The 27900-nt window shown below is 47.2% G+C and overlaps 2 protein-coding genes and 1 long non-coding RNA gene across 4 annotated transcripts; 1 reads left to right on the top strand and 2 right to left on the bottom strand.

The window, feature by feature from the left end:
• Positions 1-655: 655 nt before the first annotated feature.
• On the bottom strand, positions 656-17012 carry STK38 (serine/threonine kinase 38). 2 transcript variants are annotated; one of them, XM_064635883.1, is made up of 14 exons: positions 16838-17012; positions 14107-14242; positions 11435-11486; positions 11168-11290; positions 10583-10666; positions 9774-9897; positions 9022-9176; positions 7337-7439; positions 6748-6809; positions 6101-6218; positions 5635-5758; positions 4870-4965; positions 4531-4625; positions 656-3734 (listed from the first exon to the last, which is right to left on the bottom strand). In XM_064635883.1, the coding sequence occupies exons 2-14, from the start codon at positions 14235-14237 to the stop codon at positions 3604-3606; spliced, it is 1398 nt and encodes a 465-aa protein (XP_064491953.1). In that variant the 5' UTR covers positions 14238-14242; positions 16838-17012; the 3' UTR covers positions 656-3603. The 2 variants fall into 2 exon arrangements, with proteins under 2 accessions (XP_064491953.1, XP_064491952.1); XM_064635882.1 differs by having other exon boundaries at positions 14107-14239.
• Positions 17013-18360: 1348 nt separating this feature from the next.
• LOC135402631 (parathyroid hormone 4-like) lies at positions 18361-22141 on the bottom strand. The gene is made up of 3 exons (XM_064635972.1): positions 22063-22141; positions 20601-20770; positions 18361-19767 (listed from the first exon to the last, which is right to left on the bottom strand). Exons 2-3 carry the CDS (start codon positions 20687-20689, stop codon positions 19362-19364), a joined length of 495 nt encoding a protein of 164 aa, XP_064492042.1. The 5' UTR covers positions 20690-20770; positions 22063-22141; the 3' UTR covers positions 18361-19361.
• On the top strand, positions 18683-26326 carry LOC135402632 (uncharacterized). Its single transcript, XR_010425196.1, has 3 exons — positions 18683-18787; positions 20718-22527; positions 24949-26326. It is a non-coding gene; the product is annotated as an uncharacterized LOC135402632 (long non-coding RNA).
• The last annotated feature ends 1574 nt before the right edge of the window (positions 26327-27900 follow it).

Genomic DNA, 27900 nt, shown 5'->3' with positions numbered 1-27900 from the left:
CTCATCCCAACTCACTGCAGGGATGTTCCAAAGGCAGCCCAGGCCTGAGACAACACCCCTTGACCCTCAAACTGCAGCATCTCTGACAAGCCCCAGGAGTTTTGGTCAGTGCTGTGAAAGGTGCTCTGCACTTCTACCTACTTGCCTTTGGAAGAAACCAGCTTTGGAGCAGGTCTGGCTTTGATTTCCACCTTCAGCCTTGGATGGACTTCCAGGGTTTTCGTGATGAAGCTTGGGAAAGGCATTAAGAATTTGAACAAGGTGAGATTTGTGTGGAGACCTCAAGAGCACCTTCCAGTATCTGAGGGGGCTACAAGGAAGGTGGAGAAGGGCCTGTTCATCAGGAACCAGAGTGACAGGACAAGGGGAATGGGTTCAAACTGCCAGAGGGCAGGGCTAGATGGGATATTGGGATGAAATTCTTGGCTGTGAGGGTGGGGAGGCCCTGGCACAGGTTGCCCAGAGAAGCTGTGGCTGCCCCATCCCTGGAAGTGTCCAAGACCAGGTTGGATGGGGCTTGGAGCAACCTGGGCTGGTGGAAGGTGTCCCTGCCCATGGCAGGGGGTGGAATTGGATCTCTAAGGTCCCTTCCAACCCAAACTAGTCTGGGATTCCACAATTCCAGTTTGTAAAACACAACATCCCAGCAACAGTGTGTCTACGAAGTGGATTTTATTTATTTACACAACACAATGAGATCTATCCATAAAAAGTTGACTACACCTGCCAAATTTTACAGTGCAATTTTGGAACAGCTTTTAAATATTTACAGAATGCTTTTTCAACTGAAGAGGTTAAGGCAGAGTCGGGGCACAGTGATAAGAAACACTTAGTGCAGCTTTGTGCTAGGCATGATACAGAGATGAACTGGCAGCATAAGGTGTTCAGATCCATTGGAAATTCAGACTGGAATTACTCCTACAAGTCCAGCAACTGCAGGTTAATAAAAAAGAGCCAAAGATACAAACAACCTCAAAACACAAGCAGCTAAGGAAAATGTTTGGCTACCATGGGAGATGGAACAGGCATCCAAAATCCTTAGTTAGCAGTGAATTATGGATCCTGGGAAGGAGACACTGTAGGACACACTTTTTTTCCCTAAGGTTGGTGAAAAACTGGAATAGGAAGCAGGCTTAAAATGCACCTGGGATACAGATGCTACCACTGAAGGTGTGTCCAAGAGGACTGGATTCAAAGACATCCAACTTCTGCTGGAAGACAACAGGAATGAGGTACCCAACTGCTCCTCATGCCTTTGAAAAACCACCTTGAGCTCAGTGACCTGAGGGGTCACACTTCAAACACAGCACTAAAAATGCACAATACACAGTACTAGAGAGCTGGTTTTTTCACAGCAAGTCATCACAACTTATAATTGTTTAGCTTCTTTGGTATTTATAAATAAAAATGCTGGTCCCTTTCAGTAAAGGGCTACGAATGCAGCTACTATCTCAAAATCATTTGTTGCTAATCCACAGCAGCTTGAAAGGATTTTGATTTTTGTTTTATTTCATTTTAAGGCAGTAACTAAGTAGTTAGGAATTGAAAACAAAAATGGTTTTATATTATTTCCAATGGTTTATAAGGCAACATTTTCAAATGGCTGGAAGAAACTGCAGGAGAAGTTGCTATCAGCCCTTCACACAAAGTACAAAGGGAGCAGAAGGTGATCTTAGGGATGAGTTGGTAAAAGCCTGATCCTGTAAGTCATTCCTTCCGTTAGCCCTTATTCATCCAAGTGAGCCCTACTGACTGCAGTGATCCTGGGATCACTTCTGATTAAGGCTGCTTTGCATTTCAGCTTGGTAGGATCCAACTGGTGCCTAAACTGCTTATGGCAAGTCATTAAAGTCGTGGGACAAGTCCAAAAAGCACAGGGGGTGGTGAGGGAGAGGAGAGGACACGAAGGAGTTATGTACAGTACTGGCAATCCCCCATCAGTCCTTCAGGATGGCACTCAACAGACATGTAGGTAAAAATTCCCTAAAAGCACCTATTAAAAAAAGTTCCACTACAAACCCATTTTGTTTTGTTTCCTAATCAAGAAATTCAAGACTCAACAGCCCTGGAAGCCTTTTTTTTTTTTTTTTCCTGTGAAACATCACTTGAGCTTTGTCTTGTCTGTACTCTGGAGTTAGTGTTCAGCACCAACAGAAGTCTGCAGGAATCCAAGATAATTCAAACTGAGACATGCTTTTAGAAACCTCAAAAAGTTATAATTTTTGTCAATCTGATTGCAAATTACAGACTGGAGCCAGGCAGCCCCAAAGGGTTAATGCCACCTGCCCCTGGAAGTGCAGAGTTAACTACAAACGGGCTCAACGTGGAGCTCGTGGTTGGAAAAAGGAATTAGGAAAAGCTCAACTGAGGCAGAACCCTCCCTCCCAGAATGGTACCATGTTCCCAGAGAGGCTTAGGCAAGGAAAGGCACTTTGGGGCTCTCCTGTAGAGAACCTGATCAGAACTTTTATAAAAGTTATAGTAGGCAATAATCTAGGAGTGGACACGGTGGGTTCCACTGCCCCAAAAGTGACCCCAGTCTGTGGAAGACTCCAGGGACAGATGGTTCAGCCAGGACAGCAAGAGCAGCTCTGTAAGGAAACACTAGGCAGGCCTCCATCAGCAACATTCTGATCCTGTTCTGCTCAAAACCAAGAGCAAAAACGCCACAGATGTTTTTTTGTCTTTAAAGCAGTGAAGATGCAGCAGAGCTCAGATATGGCCGACAGATGGCACCAGCCAGCCAAGGGAGCCTTGGGCACAGCTCTGCACAACTCACCCACCAAGGATCAGGTTCAGGAAACTTCCCTCCCTCTGCTCTAATTCCAGATGCACAGTGTGACCAGCTGTGGTTTATCTGGGCTGTTTCCAGATCCCCCCTGTCACACAGTAACCAAAGACTCCTGCTCAGAGCAGGGAATGGCCCATTTCTCCTCTATCCGGGGAAGGAAAAGTGTTGCACAATTTCTTAATTTAGAAAAAATATTAAATGGCTTGAGGGTAACTTAGTACCAAAAGTAAAGTGCACCAGGACTGGAGGCCACTGTGACAGAGCTGAGAAATGCTATTGAGAGGCTTCCAAGAAGCATTATAAAAACAGCACTACAAACTAAGGTTAAGGCAATCCGAGTTGTGTCCTTCTGCTTGACAGTTTCCTGGAGAGTTGTCTGTCTCAAGCTTTAATTATTGCTTTGTTACTGGAGTCCTCAGCCACTGGGCAAACAGTGCTGGCAGAATTGGCAGAGTGAGTTTGTCACTAAATGCAGGACTGGCAAACAATCCTACAGAATCCCGTGCTTTGCAAAGCCAAAGGGAAGGCTCCCAGCTCCCGATGGACTGTACAATGTGGCAAAGGATTTAAAAAGGAAAAACTCTTGCTCCTGAAGCAGCAAAAGGTGCTGGCAGCAGAGATGATGCAAACACGTTGTGGAAAAAAAATCCTTAGTAACAACCAGGTGTGTAACAAAACAGGGTCCTGAAGTCTCCTCCAAGAGCTGATAGCCCTCAAGTTTTCTTTAAAAAAAAAAAAAAATTCTTTTATGGGTATAAACCCAAAGTACAGCAACAGAATTCCACGGCTCAGAAGTGCCAGGTAAAGCTGTGTCACTTCCCTCCTTTCATGTAGGATGGGATTGCCCCTCGGGCCGTCAGGCCCTCGAAACGTTTGTAGGTGTAATTGATAAAAACCCAGTCTTTGTTCTTGTAGTCGGTCTCTGGGTGGTTGCTTGTTGCCACTGGGAAGACACAGAAGAAATAAAGTTACCCTTTGGAGACTGCCAAGTTTATTTACATACAAAACACTGGATGTGGAATAGGGCAGGAAAAAATATCATAAACCCAGGATTCAGCTTCGTGCTTCAAGCCCAGGAAAGAACTGCTGGGACACAGGACACGGCACAATGATTTTAAGCTAAAAGAGGGTAGATTCAGACAAATTTTTTACAGTGTGGGCTGTGAAACACTTGCACAGGCTGCCCAGAGAGGTGGTGGATGCCCTGGGAGTGTCCAAGGCCAGGTTGGACAGGGCTTGGAGCAACCTGGGCTAGGATAAGGTGTCCCTGCCCATGGCTGGGGGTTGAATGAGATGAGCTTTAAGGTCCCTCCCAACCCAAACCATTCTGTGATTCTGTATTTAAACTCATGGAGAAATGTGTGACTATGCTGTGATCCTTTAGGAATTTACAGCAAAACATCCCCTTTCTGTCCCACCCTTCCCCACCCACTACTGCAAGTGTCAGCTGTGCCAGCAGGGATCAGCCAGTACCAAGGTCCTGCTGAGATCTGAACTCACTGGGAGCTCTGCTGCCTCAGAGATGCCCTTCCTCAGATAATTCCCCCATCATTTCCATCCTGCATCTCCTGGAACCCCAATTCCAGCTTGCACACCCTGCACCACGAGGCTACCAAGGCATGTGGTCATGAGAAAAAAATGTTAGCATCTAGTAAGATCCTTTCTGTGATTAACAGGAAAGATGATTTTACTGGAGGAGAGGAAAGATTGTTCACATGCAGAATCAAACAATCATTTACCTGTTGGTTTAAGGATATCAGATTCTGGAAATTCATCAAAGTTTGAGGTATCATCAATGCTTTTAATTTCTATGGAAATCGCAGCAGGTCTCTCTCTGCCAAGGAGAGCAGATGGAGCATTAAGATTTCAAAGACAAAGCAGGATTCAGCCACTTTCCCTTTCTTAACAGAATCAAGACTGAAAGTGCCTAAACCTCAGCAAGCTTCAGGTAGGGAACAAAATACTTTCACCCACACCTGGATATGATAAATTCCATTCACCTGCTCCCTGCTGCTGAACAGGACTGGCCTGGACAGTCCCTAGAGAAGAGCAGCTTCCTTTTCTGCAAAGCATCTTACCTGATGTGCTCCCAATCAACCCCTTCAAAGAATGGGTTACTCTTTATTTCCTCCACACCAGATGCACCAATTCTGTGCTCCCATTCACAGCAAAATCTGGGATGGAAGGAAGAATGAAAATGAAGGGAGAATGAAAACGAAAGCATTCCACCCAGAAATGGAACAGCTTTCTGGACTGATACTGCTACAGTTTCTTAACATATAAATGGAGCAGACTAAGAACTCCCACAGCAAAACCAACAGACAGAGTTATGTTCAGGAATGTCATGTCCAATGCCACAGTAAGATGTGCTATTCCTTCACAACAGGATAATGTGGCCTTTCTATTTCAGGACCAGGATAGAGCAGGAGAACATATAAAGTCTATAAATGTAGACCTTTATATTTCTGTCCTGAGAATAGATAATGATTGGAAATACAGTGAGTCAGCAAGCACTGGGATACATTTGAATGCTCCAGTGCATACAATGGCAAAATCATTCCTGTTGTAAGAAGCCAGCTCTGGCAAAAGGATTAAAGTGGCTTCCATGAGAAGCTTGCAAGCAAAATAAGGAGCAGAAACATTTTGCCAGAGCAGTCAGGGAACAACTAAATGACCTGAGAGACAAAAGTATTTGACGAGGGAGTTCAGCATTTGGTGCATGTGCACAATGGTTTGCACCATCAGGGTTTGTCCATGTGAAACAAGCCATGAGAGGCACAGAACACAGTTAGCAAGACAAGAAAATCAGTGCTATATTTACTGGCAAACCATGTGACTGGCACCTTAAAATAAGATCCTTTGCTTTATCAGAGATTGGAACTTCTGGAGGAAATGTCAGGGTCTCTTTCCAGTTCATCACTTTCTTATAAGTCTCTTGAGGAGTCTCAGAACAGAAGGGTGGGTAACCTGAAAAGAAATGAAAATACAGTCTTAGATAAAGCAAAAACAGTTCCTGAAGTCTGCAGTGTGCTGGTCAGAGCACACCTCACTGACCAGGGAAGGAGTGGATGCTCTGAGCACATCAACAGGCTGCCCAGAGAAGCTGTGGCTGCCCCATCCCTGGAAGTGTCCAAGGCCAGGCTGGACGGGGTTTGGAGCAACCTGGGCTAGTGGAAGGTGTCCCTGCCCATGGCAGGGGGTGGGACTGGATGAGCTTTAAGGTCTTTCCCAGCCCAAACCAGTCTGGAATTCCATGAAATGCAGCTGGAATCCTACACCACAGTCCCTGTTTACAACCCCTGCACTTACCAATCAACATCTCGTACATGATGACCCCCAGGGACCACCAGTCACACAGCTTGTTGTACCCAGTCTGCATGAAAACTTCAGGAGCAATGTAATCTGGAGTTCCCACAGTAGAAAAAGCCTGGAACAAACACCATCAGTCATGCATCTTTAGGGAAAACTGCCTGACGTGGAACTGGGGACTTGCACAACACTGGTTATGTTAAGGAAGACACCAGATTGTCTCTTGAGATCCTTTAGCAAAGCTGGGTAAAGCCTTTATTTCCTGATATATAGAGACAAAGTCAACATGTTCATGTGCAGGTGTCTTAAAATGCCATCAGGAATGTGGGGAAAGGTACCACTGTCCAGATACACCTTGGAATGGGTCAGCAGCCCTTTGTTAGATTGCATGGCAAGAACCTTTGGTTTTGGCTGGCAGGCATCAGATATCCATGCAAATAATTCTGGCAGTGCCATCTCAGGCACATGTGTCACCAGCTGTTCAGCAGATGGGTGAAGGACAAATTAGAGTCATTTCTCTCTTTTTTTTTAAAAAAAAAAAAAAAGCATCAATCTCTTCCTTTCAGGATTGTTCAGAACTCTGGACTGCTTTAACCCCTTTAACCCCTGTATGCAGGAACATTTCCAGCCAGGTGAGACCTACTTACCAACTGCCTTCGATTCCTCTTCCAAGTCTCTGCTTTCCTTTTGGAATTCATGTTCTGAAAAGCTAAAGGAGATTCAATATCTGTGACTGAATCCTAATAGTCACCCAATACACATTTTAACCCCCAAACTGTTACACCCTAAATCTAAACCTCCCAGCAACTTCCAAACCCATGTAAGATTGACAACATCTGACTGACAACAGCCTTTCATTATTGATCCATGCTTGCAAGGTTTATTTAAATCCATGATCCAAGTTATTCCATATCCAAGTATATTCAGAGAGCCTGTCCTTGCTTATTAATTTAAATAACACTTGAGATCCAGCCACCATCTTTTCATGCCAGGTTTATTACACATGCAAAGGGCTACAGCAGAGCCTGTTTCAGAGACAAACTTCTGGAAGTGAAGGTGGGTTTGTACATTAAAGTAACTGAAATTATTTTTATTTTACAGAAAATCAAAATTACATCTCAAGATGTAATTTAATTATTAACCCCCCCACTGTAGCCTTCTACCTTCACACTAAAATGAGTTATGTCAGGCACTGAGAACAACCACCCAGATACCCTTTGGAGCCAAAGAACTTACTGAAGTCACTGGGAAGACTGTGGTTCAAGTTTCTATAAAATTCTGTCCTGTGGGCTTTCTTCAGTCCAGTACACAGACCAAAGTCTGAGAGTTTCACGTGGCCCTAGAAATGAACAAACCAAGCAAAAGACAGAACCAAGACAAGACATTATCAGAGCAAATCACAGACTCAGCAAGGTTGGAACAGAGCCCAGCATCATCTTCACCCCCCAAACTGTGTCCCCAAGTGCCACATCCAGATGCCTCCTGAACACTTCCAGAGATGGTGACTCCACCACTTCCCTGGGCAACTTATTCCAGTGTCTGATCATGCTTTCCAGGAAAAAATCTTTTCTAATATCCAACTAAACCTCCCCTGGCACAGCTTGAGGCTGTTTCCTCTTGTGCTGTCCCTTATTCCCTGGGAGCAGAACCTGACCCCTACCTGGCCACAACCTCCTTTCAGGAGTTGCAGAGCCAGAAGATCCCCCCTGAGCCTCCCTTTCTCCAGGCTGAGCCCCCCCAGCTCTCTCATTCACTCCTGCTGCTCCAGCCCCTTCCCCAGCTCTGTTCCCTTCCCTGGACACGCTCCAGCACCTCCATGTCCTTTGCATTCCTTGTTTTAGCCTAACACTGGATGTGTACATGGAATGAAGCTATTGATACTTTCATCACTATTCCACAAAGAAAGCCCTTCAAGAAGCCTCTGCTCCTGCAGCTCCCCATCACTTCAGAGTGAAAGGAAACATCTCCAGATGCAGCTGCAGCCCCTGGGTTGTGAACTGACCCCAAGAGACAGAGAAACACCTTAAATTCAGTGACTGGATCTGTCCTGGTGCATAACATGACCACACTAAGTGCAATTTTTAGAAGTATATCTAAAATATATATTTTCAAAGCCCCAAATTTGTCTACATCTAGATGTAAACACACTGAATTGGACACAGTGCCCAGAGAAGCTGTGGCTGCCCCATTCCTGGAGGTGTCCAAGGCCAGGTTGGACAGGGCTTGGAGCAGCCTGGGCTAGTGGAAGGTGTCCCTGTCCATGGCAGAGGGTGGAACTGGATCTCTAAGGTCCCTTCCAACCCAAATCAGTCCAGGATTCTGTGATTCTATTATTTACATCAGTAATTCCAACCTGGTAGTGGGAAAGGAATTATTTACTGCTGGCAAACCTTTTCCAAGCAAGCTTGATTTTAGGTATATTTGGAGTAAGCAACAGGAGGACACTCAAACAATGAGGCTTTCTGCAAACTGCCTGCAATAACCAGGTAGCCTGGCCAGCCCTCAGGAACAGATCCTGATCCTGAGGGAGATCCCACCTCCATTCTCAGTCTGGAACAGCCACATCCTTCATGTTTGATAGAACCATCTATGCCCATGCTGGCAAGTGGGAGTGTAACAGATGTGAGAGCAAAAGGAAACAGCTTTGACTGCAAGGGGAGAACTGAAACTCCAGCTGAAACAGCCAAAAATAGCTTAAACAGTTGTCAGAGGGCTCGAGGTCTGAGCACAGCTGGGGTGGAAGGGAGGTCTTTCCTGGCTTGGGTTTTTCCCAGGATTATGGCAGCTACACCTCAAAAGCTGGAAAGAACAGGGCTAAAAAAAGAAGCACCATCTTCTTTCACAACCCTCATCACTAGTGCAGGTCAATATTAAAAATCACAAGGCCTATTTATCCTCCCCAGGGAGTGGCCAGTCCATACCTTGCTGTCCAGGAGGAGGTTGTCTGGTTTTATATCCCGATGGATAAAGCCCAGCTGATGGATGGAATCAATGGCAAGCACGGTCTCAGCAATGTAGAACTGTGTCTCCTCCTCTGTTAGAGTGTCTTTCTTCATCAGCAGTGTCATCATGTCACCTGGAAACCCCCCAAAGGTGAACACACAGGCTCCACTCTCACTAATTTAAGACATTAAATTAACAGTCCATGTGACAGTCCAGGTTGTGATGAGGAAAGAATTGGGACCTTCTGTCCAGTTTCCCACTGGAACTTCTCCCCCTGCAGCCTCCAGGTATCACTGCCCCACCACTTTCAATTTTCAATCAGGAAAACCAGATTTGGGATTTTATCAGTCCATGTGGTCAGTCCAGGTCATTATGAGGAAAGAACTGGGACTTTTATAGAAAAAAAGCTATTTCTGCTGCATTCAGTTAAAACCAACAGGTTAGAGAATCCAAACCTGGTTATGTGGGGGTTCTGCTGACAGCCAGGGGAGGAACTAGAAGAATATTTAGGCCAAGTTTAAACACCTGCAGCTCAAACCCAAGCAGGAGACCTCAAGCTTGTCCCAAAGATCTCAGTACCCCAAAAAGCAGAAACCTTTCCAAAGACTTGTTCCTTCCCAGATGTACAAACACAGGGTACCCACACACACTCTAATCTCAGACTACATTTGCTAATTAAGAAATTAGCAATCCCCAAACAACAGGAAAGCAGCTTTTGGATTCCATTTACCTCCAGGCAGGAACTCCATGATCAGGTAGAGGTTGAGCTTGTCCTGGAAACTGTAGAACATCTTCACAACCCACAGGCTGTCAGCCTCCACCAGGATGTCCCGCTCCGCACGGATATGGCCAACCTGGACACACACACATGCCCTGGCTTAGTTTTAGCAGATGCTTTTATTGCACAGGCAATTCAAGTATTATACTGGAAAGCAGCAAACACTGAGAATTCAACAGTCAAACCTCTGCACAAGGGCAGAAACACCATCAGAATTATATAGTATGGTTTATATATTATATATACCTATTAAACCTATATATAATATAAATCATACACTCAAAAATATCTCAATTCTTTACAAAAATATCAAACCATTTAGATCTCTTTTTGAAAACCCAGAGCTTCACCCCAGTGCTGAACAAGAAGTGACTGTCTCAGATCATTTTATTCCCAGAAGCACTACAGGAAAGCCTTAAAAATGTTAAATGCTGCTGCTTCGTGTCTGTCTGAGCCTGAATTCCAGCAGCTGTATCACTTTGAAATTTATATGTGATCCCATAAGTCAGAAATGCAAGAAAACACTGATCTTGAAGTTTACACCGAATCATTTGCATGAGTTTGTGTTGAAAGACCCACTAGAAGACGAGTCCTTAGGAATTCAGAGGTTTTTCTGACTTAGTTCCTCAGTAAAAAAAGAGGGGGAAAAAAAAGCCCACAATTTTTTAGCTACTAAACCTAAACCAGAGTTGCCTGTTCCTCCTCTGCACATCCCAGTGAGCTCCTGGAGTCACCCAGTGCTGCTCCAGGGGGGTATTTACCTGCTCTTTTTCGAGCATATCAGCCTTGCGCAGTATTTTCATGGCATAAACGTGCCCCGTGTCCTTCTTCTGCACCAGCCTCACCTGGGGAGCACACAGAGACTGCAGTCAGACCCAGCACACCTCTGCACAAAGCTGGGGATCAAGCCCTTGGCTTCCAGTTAATGAAAACAGATTATAAAGCCCCCAAAAGCACAGTGCTCAGGAACAGTAAAAAGTCCCGTTAATTCTAGGAGATAATTTTAACAGAGGTGGCACCGAGCAATTCACACCTAGAGCAGGTGCTCCAAAGGCCACCAGAAGGGACTTTGCAAGGGCCCTCCAGCCCTCCCTGAGCCCAGCCCCAGGAGTTCACCATTAAAACCCTCTCCAAACCTGCCCATCAAGTCCTTTTCGACATCATTCAGGTTCCTTTAAAGCACAGAATGTTTTAACCCAGCATTTATCAGGTAAAAAGATGCACGTGACTGTTCAGCTAAAAATCAATCTGTGGTTGCTACAACATTTACCTTTTGCTTGTATAAACTAAGCAAGCCTTTAACAGACTCCAGAGCCAGTTAAAAGCACATTTTTTTCTGGACTCACCTCTCCAAATGCTCCTCTGCCTATTACTTTTAAAGACTCAAAGTCCTCCAACCCAAGCCTTGTTCTCTTTAGGCGAAGAAACTCCGTTTCCTTTTGTGCATGAGCTGATCTCCTGATTCTTTTCTGGAATTTAAGAAACCCCAGTGAGAATTCTGCAGGTGGGTTCCACAGGGATCACAGTAACTTCAAGGAAAGATCCCAGATCTCCATTTAGAAAAGAAAAATACTTGTATTTAAGCATTAAGATAATTTTTCCATATTTGTTACCTCTTCATCTTTTAAGCCTTCTTCTTCCATCATTTGTTCTAGTTTCTTTTGTCTAGAGCAGAGAGAAATTAGAAAAATAAAGGTTGAATCATTAACCTTGTTTTTTAATCGAATTAGAAAAAGAAAGGTTGAATCATTAACCTTGTTTTTTAATCAAATTAGAAAAAGAAAGGTTGAATCATTAACCTTGTTTTTTAATCAAATTAGAAAAATAAAGGTTGAATCATTAACATTGTTTCTTAATCATGTGCACAGATCCACCAGCCCTGCTCTGTGCCAGCAAATAGCAAATGTATTATGTACAAGGGAGACTCAGGAGATTAATTTTGAAGCATCCAAATTTAAAATTCCAGCTTTGTCCTCTTTAATTTTAATAATCTAAACCTTCCTTGAGTGTCACATGTTATTCAACTGTACATTTTTGTTGTACACAAACCCAGATTGAGGAGATCTGGGTTCAATTCTCGTCTGGTTCTGACAGCTGGGCAAGTCACTTCAGGGCAGAGCCATAATAAATAAACATCAAAGTCTCACCTATTCCAGGGAGAATTGGCTCTTTAAACACATTTAAAATTTCACTGCATCTCAAACTCATCATATGTGGGAGGAGAAAAGTTACTTTAGATTTCCTAAGACCTGAGATACTCCAAATATTTGGGAAGAGGAAACGTGTCTGTACATGTTCTCCTCTTTAAAGAATTCAGAAATATTTACAGCCTTAGTCCACAAGGGTCATTTGGGAGAAAGGAAAGAAGGAAGCAAGACTTCAGAAGGGGAATGGCTTCAGGGGACACTTGCAATGATTATCCTCTGGGAATTTTTTCCCAATGCCAACGATATTTACAGCTGGCTGAACTGGGATTGGTGGTTTGGGGGGTTTTATTGTCTGAACATTACAAATGCACTAAAAAATTCCTTCTCTTTCTGCAAGTCATCCTTCTCAAGATCCTCTTCCTGTCTCCTGGGGCCCTGTGCAGCTGCTGCAAAGTGATAACATTTGGGGTTATCACTTCACCATCAGGCACATTTCAATCCCTTTGCCCTCGTTTAAGAACCCACTGAGTCCAGTCCTCCCAGTCCACACTCACACCAGTGACTCCAGCAGTCAGTGCAGTGCACAGAATTAAACAGCTCAGGTCAGAACTCCCTCAAATATCCTTACCAGGCCCAATCTGCACTTCAGGGGACAGTGTCAACACCACTGAAACTCTGAACTGCACAACCACAGACACAGCTGCTGTTACAAAAAACATGCAACTTATAAAGTCCAGTCTGTTTGTTCAGACAAAGTCTTGATCCCAAACAGGAAAAAAAACCCAAACATTGAGATTTTGGGGAGTAGACAATAGTGCTCATAATAAATAAGTACATGTAAAAAGCAAGAGCTGTGCAAAGAGAAAGAAAGGAATTAAATCACTGATATTTTCTGTCTGAATTAGACCTCGATCTCTCCTAATCTGAAACTTTGAAGGAAATGTCTCTGCAAGTTAGGATTTATTTCTAAATTGCTGCCTCATTTCTGCAGCTCCTGTAGTGAGCTGGCATTCATTGCTCCAGGAGCTCGTTATGGCTTTGGCAGCAAGGCCAAAAGGGAACCAACACTGAACTAAATTCTGATTATAGACTCCATGGCAAGCTGGGAGAACAGCAGAAGTCCTGGTGCTACAGCTTGAGGGTATTCAGCAAATGAGAAGATCCAGCCAAAGGAAAGTCACACAGCTCAGTCCAATCCCATTTTATACTGGATTGATGGATTTAAAGAGGTGCCACAGGTTCAGGCAGCACTGAGTGACTCCTCACAGCAACCCCTCCTTGTCCCTGAAAAGACTGTCTCCCTTTAGGTCCTGCACATGGATCGAGGCAATCCCAGCACTGACACAGGCTGGGCAGATAACTGGGATTGGGAGCAGCCCTGGGGAGAAGGACTCTGGGGTTTGGTGGATGAGAGGCTGGACATGACCCAGCCCAGAAACCTCCCATGCCCTGGGCTGATCCCACAGAGTGGGCAGCAGGGGGGGGATTCTGCCCCCTCAGGTGAGACCCCACCTGCAGAGCTGCCTCCAGCCCTGGGGAACAACAGAAGGATGTGGAGCTGCTGGAGAGAGTCCAGAGGAGACCTCAGAGATGCTCCAAGGGCTGGAGCCCCTCTGCTCTGGAGCTGGGGGTGCTCACCTGGAGAAGAGAAGGCTCCAGAGAGACCTGAGAGCCCCTTCCAGGGCCTAAAGGGGCTCCAGGAGAGCTGGAGAGGGACTTTGGTGTGGAAAGTATTACAGAAACATGGTTGATAGAAAGAGGACATGAGAAAGGGATGGAGAGACAGGACAAGGGGGAATGGCTTCCCACTGCCAGAGGGCAGGGTCAGATGGGAGACTGGGAAGAAATTGTTCCCTGTGAGGGTGGGGAGGCCCTGGCACAGGTTGCCCAGAGAAGCTGTGGCTGCCCCATCCCTGGAAGTGTCCAAGGCCAGGTTGGATGGGGCTTGGAGCAACCTGGGCTAGTGGAAGGTGTCCCTGCCCATGGCAGGGGGTGGAACTGGATGAGCTTTAAGGTCCCTTCCAACCCAAACCATCCTGGGATTTTACGATTTTTGCTTTGGCTCAGGAAAGCTAAATGCAGTTAATATAAATTTGGGCTCTTACCCAGTTTGGAAAAGAAACAAGGAAGATCTTTACCTCATCTCCCTCTCCTCGTGCTGTGCTATGAGGTTGCTGTAGAAGTTTTCTAACGTCACCTTTGTCATCGTAACTCGCTCCTTGGTGTGGTTGCTCATGGACGAGCACGGCGTGGGGCCTGTCATTGCCATGGCTGCTAGGAGAGAAAAAGGGAGGAGAAAACTAAACATTATAAATGGCAAATAGCCTTCAAACAAGAGCTGAAATCAATTAAATGATGCTGAATCACAGAGCTCGGATTTTAACAACAAATACCACCAGTCTGAACTAAGACGAAGTAGGGAAAAGTCTTACAAAATAAAAGGTACCAGTCAAACTTCCTGTTTTGAACATATTTGATCTGAAAATAAGAGGGAAGGAAACTTAAGAAATATGGTGCCTCAAAAACCACAATTTCAGCCAGTACTGCCTATGTTTGTTGCTCCCAACACATTCTATCTTTAGTAAATGTTTAAAATTCAGGAATATCACCCTGAAACACCTAATCCAGAAGTTGTGCTTCCTGTAACCCCTGCAGAAATAACTCCATCAGTTGCCTCCTGGCTCCTCTGCTGTGAAAGTCATCAAAATCCTGAAAGTCATCCCACTAACAGAGCAACCGAGGAAGGAACAAAAAAGGCATTTAGCTGCCTCTAAGCACTTTTCCTAGATGTTTTCACCCAAAAATTTGGACAAATCCAGAAGATCACTGCCTTTGAACACACTGCAGTTTAAAAAACACCCCAAAAAAACAAACCCTAGTGTAAGTATCCTACATATTTATTTCTGAGAAAAAAAATATATTTTCATATTTTCATTTCTGTCTTTGTGAATCCAACATGTAAATACTGGTGTGTGCCACTTCCAACCAGTGGCAGTTTCAGGGCATATCTGACAACCAAGCTGTGCTTCCTAAAATGCATGAAAAACAAAGATTTCAAACGTGCAACTACCCCTTAAACTGGTTTTCCTGGGTATCACGTAACTCACAGTGAGGTAACACTTTTGCAACTGTTACTAGAAGTTGCAGACAAACATAGGTGAGACACTTCCCCTTTGTACAACCCTGGGTGCTGCCAACGAGCTCTGAGTGACTCTTTCTGTTCACTTTTTGCAGCTGTTTACGAGGCGTCACCGCCGGGCCCCTGCAAACCACCTCCTCTGCAGACACCAGCTCCCTGTGTGCTGCCTGTGCAGGATCCTGGCGGAAAAGGACCTTCAGCTGGGTGATTTTTGGGATGGTGCTATTTCTTTATGCGAGGTGGGACCGTGGCTTTATGGAGGAGCAGCTCTGAGTGACTCCACACAAAGGGGGGGGGGTCACATTCTCCATGCGCTCCCAGAGAGAGGTTTTACACCCTGCAGAGATGAGCTGTTACATCCCCAGGGATGGGGCTGTTACAACCCCAGAGATGGGGTGTCACCCTCTGCAGAGATCAGGATGTTACACCCCCAGAGATGGGGCTGTTACAACCCCAGAGATGGGGTGTCACCCTCTGCAGAGATGGGGCTGTTACACCCCTGGAGATGGGATGGCACACTGCAGAGATGAGGATGTTACAACCCCAGAGATGGGGCTGTTACAACCCCAGAGATGGGGTGTTACATCCCCGGAGATGGGGTGTTACATCCCCGGAGATGGGGTGTTACATCCCCGGAGATGGGGCTGTTACACCCTCAGAGATGGGGTGTTACATCCCCGGAGATGGGGTGTTACATCCCCGGAGATGGGGTGTTACATCCCCGGAGATGGGGTGTTACATCCCCGGAGATGGGGCTGTTACACCCTCAGAGATGGGGTGTTACATCCCCGGAGATGGGGCTGTTACAACCCCCGGAGATGGGGCTGTTAAACCCCCGGAGATGGGGCTGTTACACCCCCGGAGATGGGGCTGTTACACCCTCAGAGATGGGGTGTTACATCCCCCGGAGATGGGGCTGCTACACCCTCGGAGATGGGGCTGTTACACCCCCGGAGATGGGGCTGTTACACCCTCGGAGATGGGGTGTTACACCCCCGGAGATGGGGCTGTTACACCCCCGGAGATGGGGCTGTTACACCCTCGGAGATGGGGCTGTTACACCCCCGGAGATGGGGCTGTTATAACCCCAGAGATGGGGTGTTACACCCCCGGAGATGGGGCTGTTACACCCCCGGAGATGGGGTGTTACACCCCCGGAGATGGGGCTGTTACACCTATAGCTCTAAGCGGGAGGTGTGAAAGCCATGAGCGGTTCTCACTTCCTAGAGATCAAACCAGGAGAATTATCTGACAGAAGGAGGTGCGGGGATAAAAAGACAAGGGGAAGAAAGGAGAAAGTATCGGTGTCAAACCACCTGTTGGTGGCGGCGGCCCCTTCCACGGGGACGGGGCTCAGAGCCCGCCGACCCCCACGGGGGCGGGTGGGACGGTGCGGGGCTGGATCGACCGGAGAGGGGGCACCGGGGGAGGCGGTTCCGCGGCCCGACGGGCGGAGGGGCCCCGCAGCATCACCGGGAGCGGACAAAGGCGGCCCGAGCCCCCTACACTGAGGGGAGGAGGGGGAACCCCCCGCTGGAGAGACCCCGGCCCGCAGCACCCCCGCTCCCAGCCCCACCACACCCGGGAGCTTTGGGGGGGCCCACACCCGCTCCCCTCCCCCGGCGGCGGCGAAGGGCCCGGGGGAAGGAGGAGAGGAATCAGGAGGGCGGGGAGGGGATGCGGAGCAGCGGGCGGGCAGCGCCCGCGGTAACGAGGCGGGAGCGGCTTACCGGAGCCCCCCGGGAGGGGCGGGCTGGAGGCCAGGCGGGGTCTGGGCGAGGCGGGTGGGGGGCACGGGACCGGGGGGACCGGGGGCACCGGAGCCCCCGCGCCGCTACCGCCGCGCCCCCCCCGCTCCGACGGCGACCCGGCCGGGACGGGCGGCCCAGGCACCGCTCCGGCAGCGCAGGCGCCCCGCGCCCGGCCCGCCCCGCCCGGCAGCGACCGCCCGGCCCGCCCGCCGCGCCTGCGCCGGGCCTGAGGGGCCGGGCCCGGGCTGAGGGGGGGCTCTGTGAGGGGGCTCCGGAATGGGGGCTCCGGGGCGGGCTCTCGGGATGGGGGTCCACGCTGGCGGCTCCGGCCTGGGGATTCTGTGCTGGGGGACCGGGGTGCGGGCTCCACGTTGGGGGGTCCGGGATGGGGGCTCAAGGATGGGGAGTTCGGGATGGATGTTCTGTACTGGGGGCTGTTAAATGGGGAGATCCGAGGAGGGGGGGCTTCGGGTTTGGGGTCCGTGCGGAGCGTCTGCAACGGGGGCTCCGGGATGGGGGTTCTGTGCTGAGGGCTCCGGAATGGGGGCTCCTCGATGGGGGATCTGCGGCTGGGGCTCGGCAGCGGAGGCTCCAAGGTTGGGATCCGTGCCGGGGGCTCTGCAGTTGGGCCCCGGGCCCGCCCGGGGGGCTCCGGGGCTGGAGGGGCTCGGGGCTGGTGCGGACCCAGCCGTGGGGGCAGCGGGCGCACCCCCCACTTTGCATCGGGTCGGACCGGCCCGTGTTCTCCCCTCAGAGGGAGCAGCGCTGCCAGCCCCGCCGTGCCAGCCTTCCTCCTGCTCCTGGCACTGCTCTTGGGATGGTCCCGCAGGGCTGGGGAGCCCTGTCCTGCTGCCTTCCCCCCTTCCCACAGTGGTGCTGTGACCTGCGGGCTCACAGCGTGGGGACTCGGCCCAGCCTCCCCTCCCCGCACGCAGCCTGTTCTCACCATCCAGGGCAGGTCGGTTGTCCCCATCCCCACACGGGTGACACACATCAGGTCACCCCGTGGTGACACAGGAGGGAGGCACAGCCAGGGACAGGGGCCACCGAGATGCCCATGGTCACCTCCACCTCCCAGGGCTCAAAGGGAGTCATTCCCAGAGGAATCCACGGCTGCAGGGGCAGAGGGGCTGCTCCAGAGTGTGCTGGGCAGGACACAGCCAGTTCTGGAGAGGTTTGAGCTGGTCACAGTCAGGTTCCCGGGGTTCCATCCTAGGGGTTCCAGGGAGGAAGAGTTCCCACATCCCAGCTCAGCAAATTCATTGCTTGGGCAGTGTAACCTGGTTTTGCCTCACCCCTCTCAGCTCTTCACCTCACCATCTGCTTCAGTAATGGTTTGATTGGCCTTGGGAATCTAACAGGGACCTGTGAGGAGTGACACAACCAAAAAAACGTGACTCCATACTCATCCCAAATGTGTGGACATATGTTGGCAAAAGGGGTTTTTTATTTATTTGTTTGTTTATTTATTTACATTTCTACCAAAACAAAAGCAAGTACAATTCAGAGGGTGAAAAGGGTTTTTATTATCAACATTTTAATCACTGAGAAATACATTCTGCACAGTTGAAGTCTATCAGCAACAGAGGAATTTCAGGATTTAAAACGGTGTGGAGTCCCTACACGATGGAAACGCTGATAAATTTGTAACACACAAGAGATTTCATTTCTGAAAGACTGATTTTACAATTAAACTGGATCTTGCTTTGCTTAGGCAGAGATGATCAGTTTGATGGCAAAGGTGAACAGCAAAATCCTGTGGTACCTACTCCAGGAAATGCAGGTGGCCTCATGAAGCTGGTTTTCTGCTGCTGTGGGAGCTCTTGGGAGAGGATTTCACATGAGGAAAGAAAAGGAAGGAAGTGTTGGGACAAAAGCTGAAATAGAGACCCTGGAAGCTGGTTCTCATCCTTCCACCAGCAGAACAAGGTGAATGTTTAGGGCTTTGGCTGAGTGAGGATCACTGTCAACTTTTACCTGGCAAAAGGAAGGACAAACTGAGGGATGAGATGCTTAAAACTTTCATTACACTGAAGAAGCAGGGAAAAAACCCCTTTGGACCTACAGTATAAGAAAAGTCATTATTAGAGCAGGGCAGAACTGCAGGCGGGGGTGGAATGAAAGAGAACCTGTATTAGGAGATAACTTTCTTCAGGAGTCAAAACATTAGGCTCCAGTGAGCCTCCAAATATGCACATTAATGACCCAAACTTCCTGCTGAGTAGGCTACAGGAGCTCCAAGAGGCTGCAGCACCCCTAAGATATCCAGGACAGACAGGGAGGGCCCTGATGTAAAAGAGAAGTGCCTGTGACAAGTGACCCATCTCACAGTCACAGCACTCAGCTGCTCAGGAGAGAACTTGGCTCCTTATAAGGGTCTCTATCAACATCTGGAGGTGTAAATGCAGTTAATTATCTTTATTTTGCAGTTCACCTTTGTGCTGGAGCTTTTCCCTACAAGAGCACATGTGGAAAGCAAGGGACAGCCCGGGGGAGTTGAGGGCTAACGGGAATAGTCCTGTGGCTGCGTGCTGGGACTTCTCTTGCTGCCCAGCTCTTTGGTTTGGAGCAGCTCAAAAAGGCCTTGTGGGTTCCAGTTCCCCTTTGGGCTCCAGTTCCCCTTTGGGCTCTTCAAATCCAGCTGCTTTAACGGGAGGAATCCCTGTGCTTCCCTCAGCTCCAGCAGCCGCTTCATCAGGCTGGAAGTCTCGTCTCCATCGATGCTGTTGTGCAGATCTGAGGGATTTTGGCTCTTCTGCACATCCCACGTGGCATTTGGAGGTGGGATGTCCCTGCTGCTGGCTGTGTGCACGGTGCCCAGGGCGCTGTGGAGCCACAGCAGGCGCTTCAGCCCCTGGAAGGCCCTCCCTTTGTCGTGCAGGAGCTGGTGCTCCGTCACTGCTCTTCTGCTGCAGGGGAAAAAGAGGGAATGAGGGACCCCACACAGGAGCATTTTGGGGGTGCCACAGCCCACCATTGCCACTCAGGCTGGCCCAGCAGCCTGTCAGGCAGGAAGCTGGAACCCTGTGCCATTCCCAAAGGTGCACCTTGAACCTCCTTTTTCTAAAAAAGCCAAACTGGGAAGACCAACAAAATGACCTGAGCAGGTTTAAAGAGCTCTCACAGAGTTTTGGGGCTTTCCCAGATTTAGATTCTTTTCAGAATAAAGTTCCCTTTCCTTCACCTCAGTGTTACAGGATTTTGGGGTTTGTTTCTCTCCTCCCAGAGCTGGAATACTGGAATTTAGCTGGAATCACTGATGTCCATGAAATAAAAACAAAACCTTATTTTCTTCAGATACTTCAGATTCCTCAAAAATATTGAGCCCAGTGTTGAGTGAGGAGGGCAGGCTAATTCTGGGATGCAAATATTTCAGGATTTCAGGCTGTTCAGATAACATCTAACTGCAGCTATAGGCTCCTGCTGCAGATTTGAATCCAAATGGGAACCTAAATATGGAGTTTTAGCATGTGCCATCTCCATGGCCTGTGCTGAACATCCTTACATGGTTTGTACACTGTTTAAAAGCATCAACTGATGTGATATGTTACACATCTAAAAATGCAATTGGACTAATTTTATACTGCAGAGAGAGTGATGTAAAATGTTGCTCTGTCAAATATATTGAATTTTCTTTCCCCCATGCCTGGAGTTACTGACAGCAGTGCAGAACACAGCCTGTTAAATCAGAACCAAGCATTTTCTAATTATAATAACGAAGTAAAAGGATGATGTTACTTACTTTTCAATCTCTTGACACATTGCAAAACAGGCAAAAAAAAGAATTGCCAAAAATGTAACTGCCTGCAGAGACCTCTGGGGCAGGAACATTTTCTCTCTTCTTAAATCCACTCCACAGGACCAGCAGCTGATGGTGGGATCAGAAATCTTTCCCTCTGATCTTCCTTTCACCTGACAAAATGAATTTCAGCCTTTGAGCACAGGTAAAAGTGGAGCATTGTGCTATGGGAAATCATCCCAGGACCTCCCAGAACATCAGTCATGTGGATTTGAACATACACCAGAAAAGATGAATAGGATTCAGAGTTTAGTTCTGTATTTCCTTGCTCAGAGTCCTAAATCTCCTTTCCCAGTGTTGCCTCTCAATATAACACCTCCCACTCTCCTGCATTTGCAAGGACATTTCAGGACTGGGAAGAGACCTCCCTGATAAAACTTCACAGAAATTTGTCAAGAAGATCAGGATTGCTGAAAATCACAGAACAAAGTGTTTAAAAGTGGAGCAGGAATATCAAGTTAAAAGGTGTTCACAGCCCTGGGGGTTGGGCCTTTTCCATGAGCAGTACAAATGCTGACATGCAAATATCTGGGGGTTTATTAGACTGATGCCAGATTTCTTTTCAGTGAAGGAGTGGATTTCTGGCTTAGGGAAGGGACAACCAGATGATGTAATTGTGCAATAATTATTTTAATCTAAATTATAACTTCATCCAGTTCTATATCTGCTTCTGGCATTGATACACCTCTTCCTACCCACTCCTTCAACCCAACATGTCTTTGTTGCCAGGTCTATCCCTAAAATCTCTGCATTTTTCACACTAATGACTGTACCCTGCTTTAGGACTGGCTCCAGTCTGTCCCTTTAGTCATTTACCTGAAAATCCTGTATTAATTGTTACATCAAAACCTGGGGGGACAACAAAACAAAAGCTGCAGCATTTAAATGATTATGTAAGAATAGTAAAGATATATTCCCATATAACTCTTTGAAGAAATACTTCTTTTTGTGCAGGGGAAGTTTGGGATGATAAAAAACTCAGCATCTCCTCAAATGACTTGTCTTTATACTAACTTGAATATTGAATTGTCAAGGGTTGGATAGAAAGGCAAATTATACATTAATGTAATACAAATAAATTATATATTTGCTTGTAACAATTAAGCTTGTTCTTAATAAGTCTGCTCCACTAATTTGTGAGTGATTTCCTTGGGCAGCACGTTGAAATCAAACTAGATATGAAATAACAAATGAGTATTAGTCCTGATTAAAAATATCTGTATTAAAAGCAGATACATGCACATAAATATACATATAGATGTGTGTATCTACTTGCTGAATGACATTTTAAATTGTGCTAATGTAGAACTCCTGCTCATACACAAAAGAGAAGCAACACTACTTTGATCAACAGTAAAATATATATTAATTACAAAGCATCTTGCAGTTACAAAAGGAACATTACCTACTCACTGATGGTGTTGTTTGATGCCAGTGAAGTCCTGACCTGCACAATGTGTCTCCTGCAGTGACACCGAGTGCCCTTCACCTGCTTTTATACCAGCCCAGGGAGCACAGAGACAATGGGCATCATCCCTGTGACTAAGGCCTTTCCTCTCGTGTCACTGAAATGAGACAGCTCCCTGTTCCCACTGAGAATAAATCCTGGATTCTAAAATGTTCAGCTGTGACTAAGGCAATCACAACTTCATGGGCAGTTTGTTATTCCTTTGCTGTCTCTCCTGTTCTGTGTGAACTTGATTTTACCACAAGGTTCCTGTGTCCCAAGGTGATGGTGAACCCTGTTGTGCCAGGGTTGATCAGGAAAAGGGTCTCTGGATGCAGAAGAGATCTCCCTCCTTTGCTGTCCCTGTGGACTCACGTGTGGGACACCGGATTTGGGTAGGAGGAATCTAAATTATTAATACTGGTGAGTTCAGCAATGCCAGTTGTCATAAAATCTGCAAAACGGGGTAGTTATTCACTGAAAATCTAACTGAGGGGTTGGTAAATCACAGAATCATGGAATTCCAGAATGACTGGGGTTGGAAGGGACCTTAGAGATCATCCAGCTCCACCCACTGCCACGGGCAGGGACACTTTCCACTAAACCCAGTTGCTCCAAGCCCCGTCCTACCTGGCCTTGGACACTTCCAGGGATGGGGCAGCCACAGCTTCTCTGGGCAATCTAAATAAGATCCCACTGGATTTTAATGCTCAGTAGAAAGTTCATTTAAATCTGTTGATTATACAGTAAAGAAATTAGTTTGAAATCTTGGAAGCTGAGGAGAAACAGAGAAGACTTATCAAGTGACTGAACAACAGAAGTGCAAGCCGTGGCTCAGGCAAAAAGCCAAATTCTGATATGTTTTGAAACCCTATGAGTTGGCACCACGTGAGGTTTGATACTCACTGTATGAGCTCTAACAGGTAATTGGAGCAGAATTTGGGTACTCAGGATGTGGCTGGATCATTAGGCTGAAACTACTTAAGAGGACCAGTTCCTGTTTCTCAAAGTGAAAGACAAGGAATGTATTTGTCATCTCTGAGGAGCAATTCCCCGGAAGGATTGAAAAGATCATTTGCTTAGTTACCAGAAGCAGTGGATTCCTTTCCCATAGGCACAGTTAAAGCCAGGCTCAGGTGGATGCAGACACATTGTCCTGCAGAGCCTTGTGTGATCTCACGGCTTCCATGGACACCAGATTGGTTTTTATTGTGTTCCTCACACAGATTTGGAGCCCCACTTTTCCTGAGTGATCCCATAAGTGTTCCCGATTTCATTACCTGATTGTTAAGGAGCGTGTCGCTCATTAAAGTGTCACCAATTAAAGATGACATTTGTCAAATATTGGTAAATCAGGGCCTGGCTTCACATCTGAGTCTCCAGGGCAGCAGCTGCACCGCGCTTACACCGAATTACCCAGCGTGGGTCCAAGGTTCCTTAGTTACATCTTCAAGGATTAATAAGCCTTGGCCAAAGTCATGTCTGAAGCATCTGGTCCAATTCATCCTTGAACTTTTCGAGTCTCCAGTGTACAATGGGTTTTCATGGGATGCAGTTTTCAGCATCTCTGCTGGAAGAGCATTAATTGAGTGACCGCTGGCGATGTGGGGTTGGTACATGGGCACATTTCCTAATGGTCACACCACACTGCCATGGCTACACTCTGCCACTGGCCCTTTCCTTCCACCCAAGGACTTGGCACAAGTCAAAATTAACTCGGTCATGACTTTGTAACATCTCCCCGAGAGCCAGAGCTGCACTGGAGTTCCTGTGTATCCCTGAGAGGAGCCCAGAGAAGGAAGAGACACTGGCAGGGATGGACTCCTGCTTTATAATATTTCTAAAAATGCATAAAATGTGTCAATTGCACATTTATACACCAGCCACTCACACAGGGGTAATGTTTTGAGCTATGATTTCTGACTTAGAGAAGGGACAACTAGAAGGTGCAATTGTGCAATGATTATTTTGATCTAAACTATAGCTTCATCCAGCTCTAAATCTGCTCCTGGTACTGGTACAGCTCTACCTACCCACCCCTTCAACCCCACCACATGCACAGTGCCAATGTCACAATGGGAAACTGTGCCAACAGCACAACCAGGTGATATTTTTAGTTGAGATAAATTAACCTCTGCAGGAGCCCTGGGTGGTGCAGAGCAGAGCAGGAGCCTGTTCTGCCATGGCATTAACTGGGATGACTGGGGTTTGGTTACCTCGGGGCTCCCTCAAAGCTCTCTTGGAGTCATCAAAGCTTTGAGCCTTGGCTTCAAAGCCTTCACTCCCTCCCTCCAGCTTTTCCTGGTCTGACTCCCCACAGGAGGGGCCTTTGCTGTTCCCTCACCTTCTCCAGTGGGAGGTTTGGAGAGAGAAGGGTTGTGCCAATTATAGTTTCCCAGCGAGTGATTCTTTTGTTTTGCTTTCCAGTCCTTCCCCCGGGGAGCCAGGTGGGGGAGGAAGGGAATATGGCTTTGCTGCAGAGCAAAGAAAAAGGGAAGAGAAAGCCTGGAGGCCCCGTTGAGGGGGAAGAAGGAACTGGGGGAGGGAACAGAAAGCAAAGCAAATGTGCAAATAGCCTCGTTAGGGCAAGGGGGATCCTCTGGCCTGGGATTTGAAAACTTAATTAAACAAAGACTGTACTGCATCAAAGGGATCCTCTATCTGCAGGGAGATGGGCAGACAGATCTGAGGAATTTTTTCCACGTGCTGTTCTCTGTTACTCACCAGTAACAGGAGCGTGGGCTCCAGAAGAGCTTCCCTCATGTAAAAGTCAACTCAGTTTTTTGGGGATTGTTTTTTGGGCTGTGTTGTTTTTTTTTTTCCCTTACTGCTCTTACCCATCAGACCAGAATTCCTGTGAGCTGCTGAGTGCTGTGTGTGGAAAACCAGACCCCGCCCTGCCGAGAGGAAACGGTTTGACCACAGTCCTGGTAAATATAGTTCCCCTGAGCTGCTGGTGGAGCAGCAGCTGATGAAGGGCTGCTCTCCCTTCCTGGCCTCCCTCACCCAGAGATGGGAGGAAATGACACCTCGCAGCAAACCCCAAGGCCACAAAGACTTTGGCACCTCCACACTCACACCTCGAGGTGGTTCAGGGGCGTCACCAGCAGCCAGCAGCACCTTTGCTTCCATAACCATTTAAAGAGGTGGATTTCAGCTCCTAGGAGCAGGTTCCAGGCTTTTCCATTTTGCTTTGGGTGCTTTTAGCTTCTCTGTGTCACCTCCTTGTTGCTGGAGGACAGTCCTGTGCCAGTAATACCATTTGGGAGGGGGGTAAACACCAGGAGCAGTTTGAGATCTTGGCCCCTAATCCACTACATACTGCATCATTCCAGAGAGAACTCCCATCTTCCAGGGAATTAAAATTAGAGTTGAATAGCAGTGAGTCAGACTCTCTGTTTTCCTTTCCCATTTTCTGATTTCAAGCCAGATTTACAGAAGCTCCTGGGACTGGCAGCTCTGTCAGAACACAGTAGCAAGGGTGAGTGTTTTGTCCTTCAAAACCTGCCCTGCAGCCAAGCCTGGGGCTGACTCTATTTTTCCTTCCCCATAACAGTTTCCAGATGGGATATTTTCTGTGTGCAAAACAAATTCAGGTGAAGCTGAGACAAAGCCTCAGGTCCCTTGTGCTGCTTCTATAACACTCCCTGGGCTCTGTGAGTTAATCCCTGGTTCCACAGCCTTGCAGTGCCTGGAGGTCTCCTGAGAACCTCACTCAAGCAAAAGCAAAACACAAGGAGATGTGTCTCCCTGTTCCATGGGGCCTGTCCCCCTGAAAAGGAGCTCTGTGGGATCTGCCCCTGCAAGAGAATGTCACCCTCTGCTGCCCACACCTTGGAGTGGGACCCCAACAGTGGCAGAAGGCTCACACCTGGAAAGATGGGGATGAAGGACGAGCAACTAAAAGTCTCCAAATAACATGTTATTCAAATAAACAAACTTTTCACTAATTAATCCCCAAGTGCTGAGTCTTGGGGATGTGCTGTGCCCCTGCACTGGGAGCTGAGTCTCTTAGTTTAGGTCTGTGATGCAAAAATCACAGTTTGTTGTTTCACTCTCCCTTTAGATGAGGTCTGAGGTGCAGCTAAAAACTTTCACAGTGTAAAAATACATATGTTTTAAAAGTGAGGGAATAAAGGATAGGGACCTTATGCTGTAAACACAAGAATTTGTAGGAATAAGCTCACTCAAGCTGGTTGTAATATATCTAAATATCTATCTATGTAATATATCTAAATATCTATCTATGTAATATATCTAAAGGTCAGGCAAGTGTAAGTCGTTGTTTCAGTAGAAAATGCCCTTCACCAAGACTGGGCAGGATGTGAAAATGGGTTGAATCCACAGGAACCTCACGAGCAGCCTGAGCTGTGCCTGTGAGCAGTTAGTTGGTTTGTGACTGAAGACGTGTCCCCTCCACCAGTTCCTGTTGTGTTCGTGCAATGACATTTCCCAGCAAGAGCCCTTTCTGCAGGCAGAGCCATGCCAGTAAATAACTGTTTTTGTTAATGTCTAGTTTCACTTGAGGAGCAGCTCTAAGAGATCCTGAAAGAAATATTCTCCAGTAAATACTGTCTGTCTCCTGAAGTATCCAGGGCTCACAGAGTGTTTGGTAATGCCCTCAGGCACATGGTGGGATTGTTGGAGTGTCCTGTGCAAGGCCAGGAGTTGGACTCGATGATCCTTGTGGGTCCCTTCCAACTCAGGATATCTGTGATCCCTTAAATTTGGCTCACACAGCTGAGGTTTCTTCCAAATCATGTCTAGAATATGTTCATTTTCTTCTGTGGGATTGAAATCTCAGGAACCACGACAGCAGCTTGACTGGAACACCTTACTCCAGGTCCGTGTGGTCATGGATCCTGGTCTGGAGGTTTGTAAAACAGATGACTGTGCTCCCCTGCACTGTGCAGCTATTAAATACCTTGTCAATCTAGTCTTGACCCACCTGTTCACAGCAGGTCTGGTTTGGTTTGTGAGGTCAATGTTCTCTCCTTCCTTTCACACGAGATCTGATGAATGTAAAAGTTCTGTACCTCTCATCAATATCAGACGTGAGTGGCATTTTCTTATTGTGAAAGGCAGAAAGTTTGATCCAGCAGGATTTTTCAGACCCTTACAGACTTGGAATAAGGAAGAGAGTAACGTAACACAGCTTCCATGTATGTGCAACACACACATACAGTGCTCTCAGAGCTGGCTCAGGGACTGTCTTTGGGAGAGGACAAGCAAAATGCTGATTTTGGGATGACAGAAGTGCTGTGTGCCTGTACTGGGACATCCCAACCCTGACTGTGGGAATTAGGCTGAATATTCCAATAGGCCTTTTGTCCCAGTGATGGGCCACATTTAGTTTCTTTATGATGCCAAAAGCAAACTGAAAACAGATTATGTTTATATGACATGACTTTTATGGGCTGTGGTTTATGAAACATAGTGATAGGCTTAACCCCAGGTAAGAAGCACTTTGAATAAGGCAGGTAGCATGTCCCAGGTGAGTGCTGAATGCTGTGTTTGCTTTGCAGGAGGTGAACTTACTTCTGAACAAATCCTTTGTTGCCAAATCTGTCATCTGGAATTATTTTCCTGTATCACATGTAACTTTGGGATGAAGATAAAAGTTCTGTTAGGATTACAAGCTTGTCCACGTTGCTCTCTAACTAATATTTGTTTGGTTTGGTTTTTTAAAAAATATTAATTATTGCAAATCTTAAATCATGTTTGAAATGTACATTATGTGATATGAGCAGGGCCTAGGAGTGTTGCGAACCCCTTGGAGAAGGGAGGCGAGTCCTG

This window comes from Pseudopipra pipra, chromosome 25 (assembly GCF_036250125.1).
Source record: "Pseudopipra pipra isolate bDixPip1 chromosome 25, bDixPip1.hap1, whole genome shotgun sequence".
Lineage (NCBI taxonomy): Eukaryota > Metazoa > Chordata > Aves > Passeriformes > Pipridae > Pseudopipra > Pseudopipra pipra.
The sequence above is the reverse complement of the archived record's forward strand: the minus strand, read 5'-3'. Positions and strand labels throughout refer to the sequence as shown.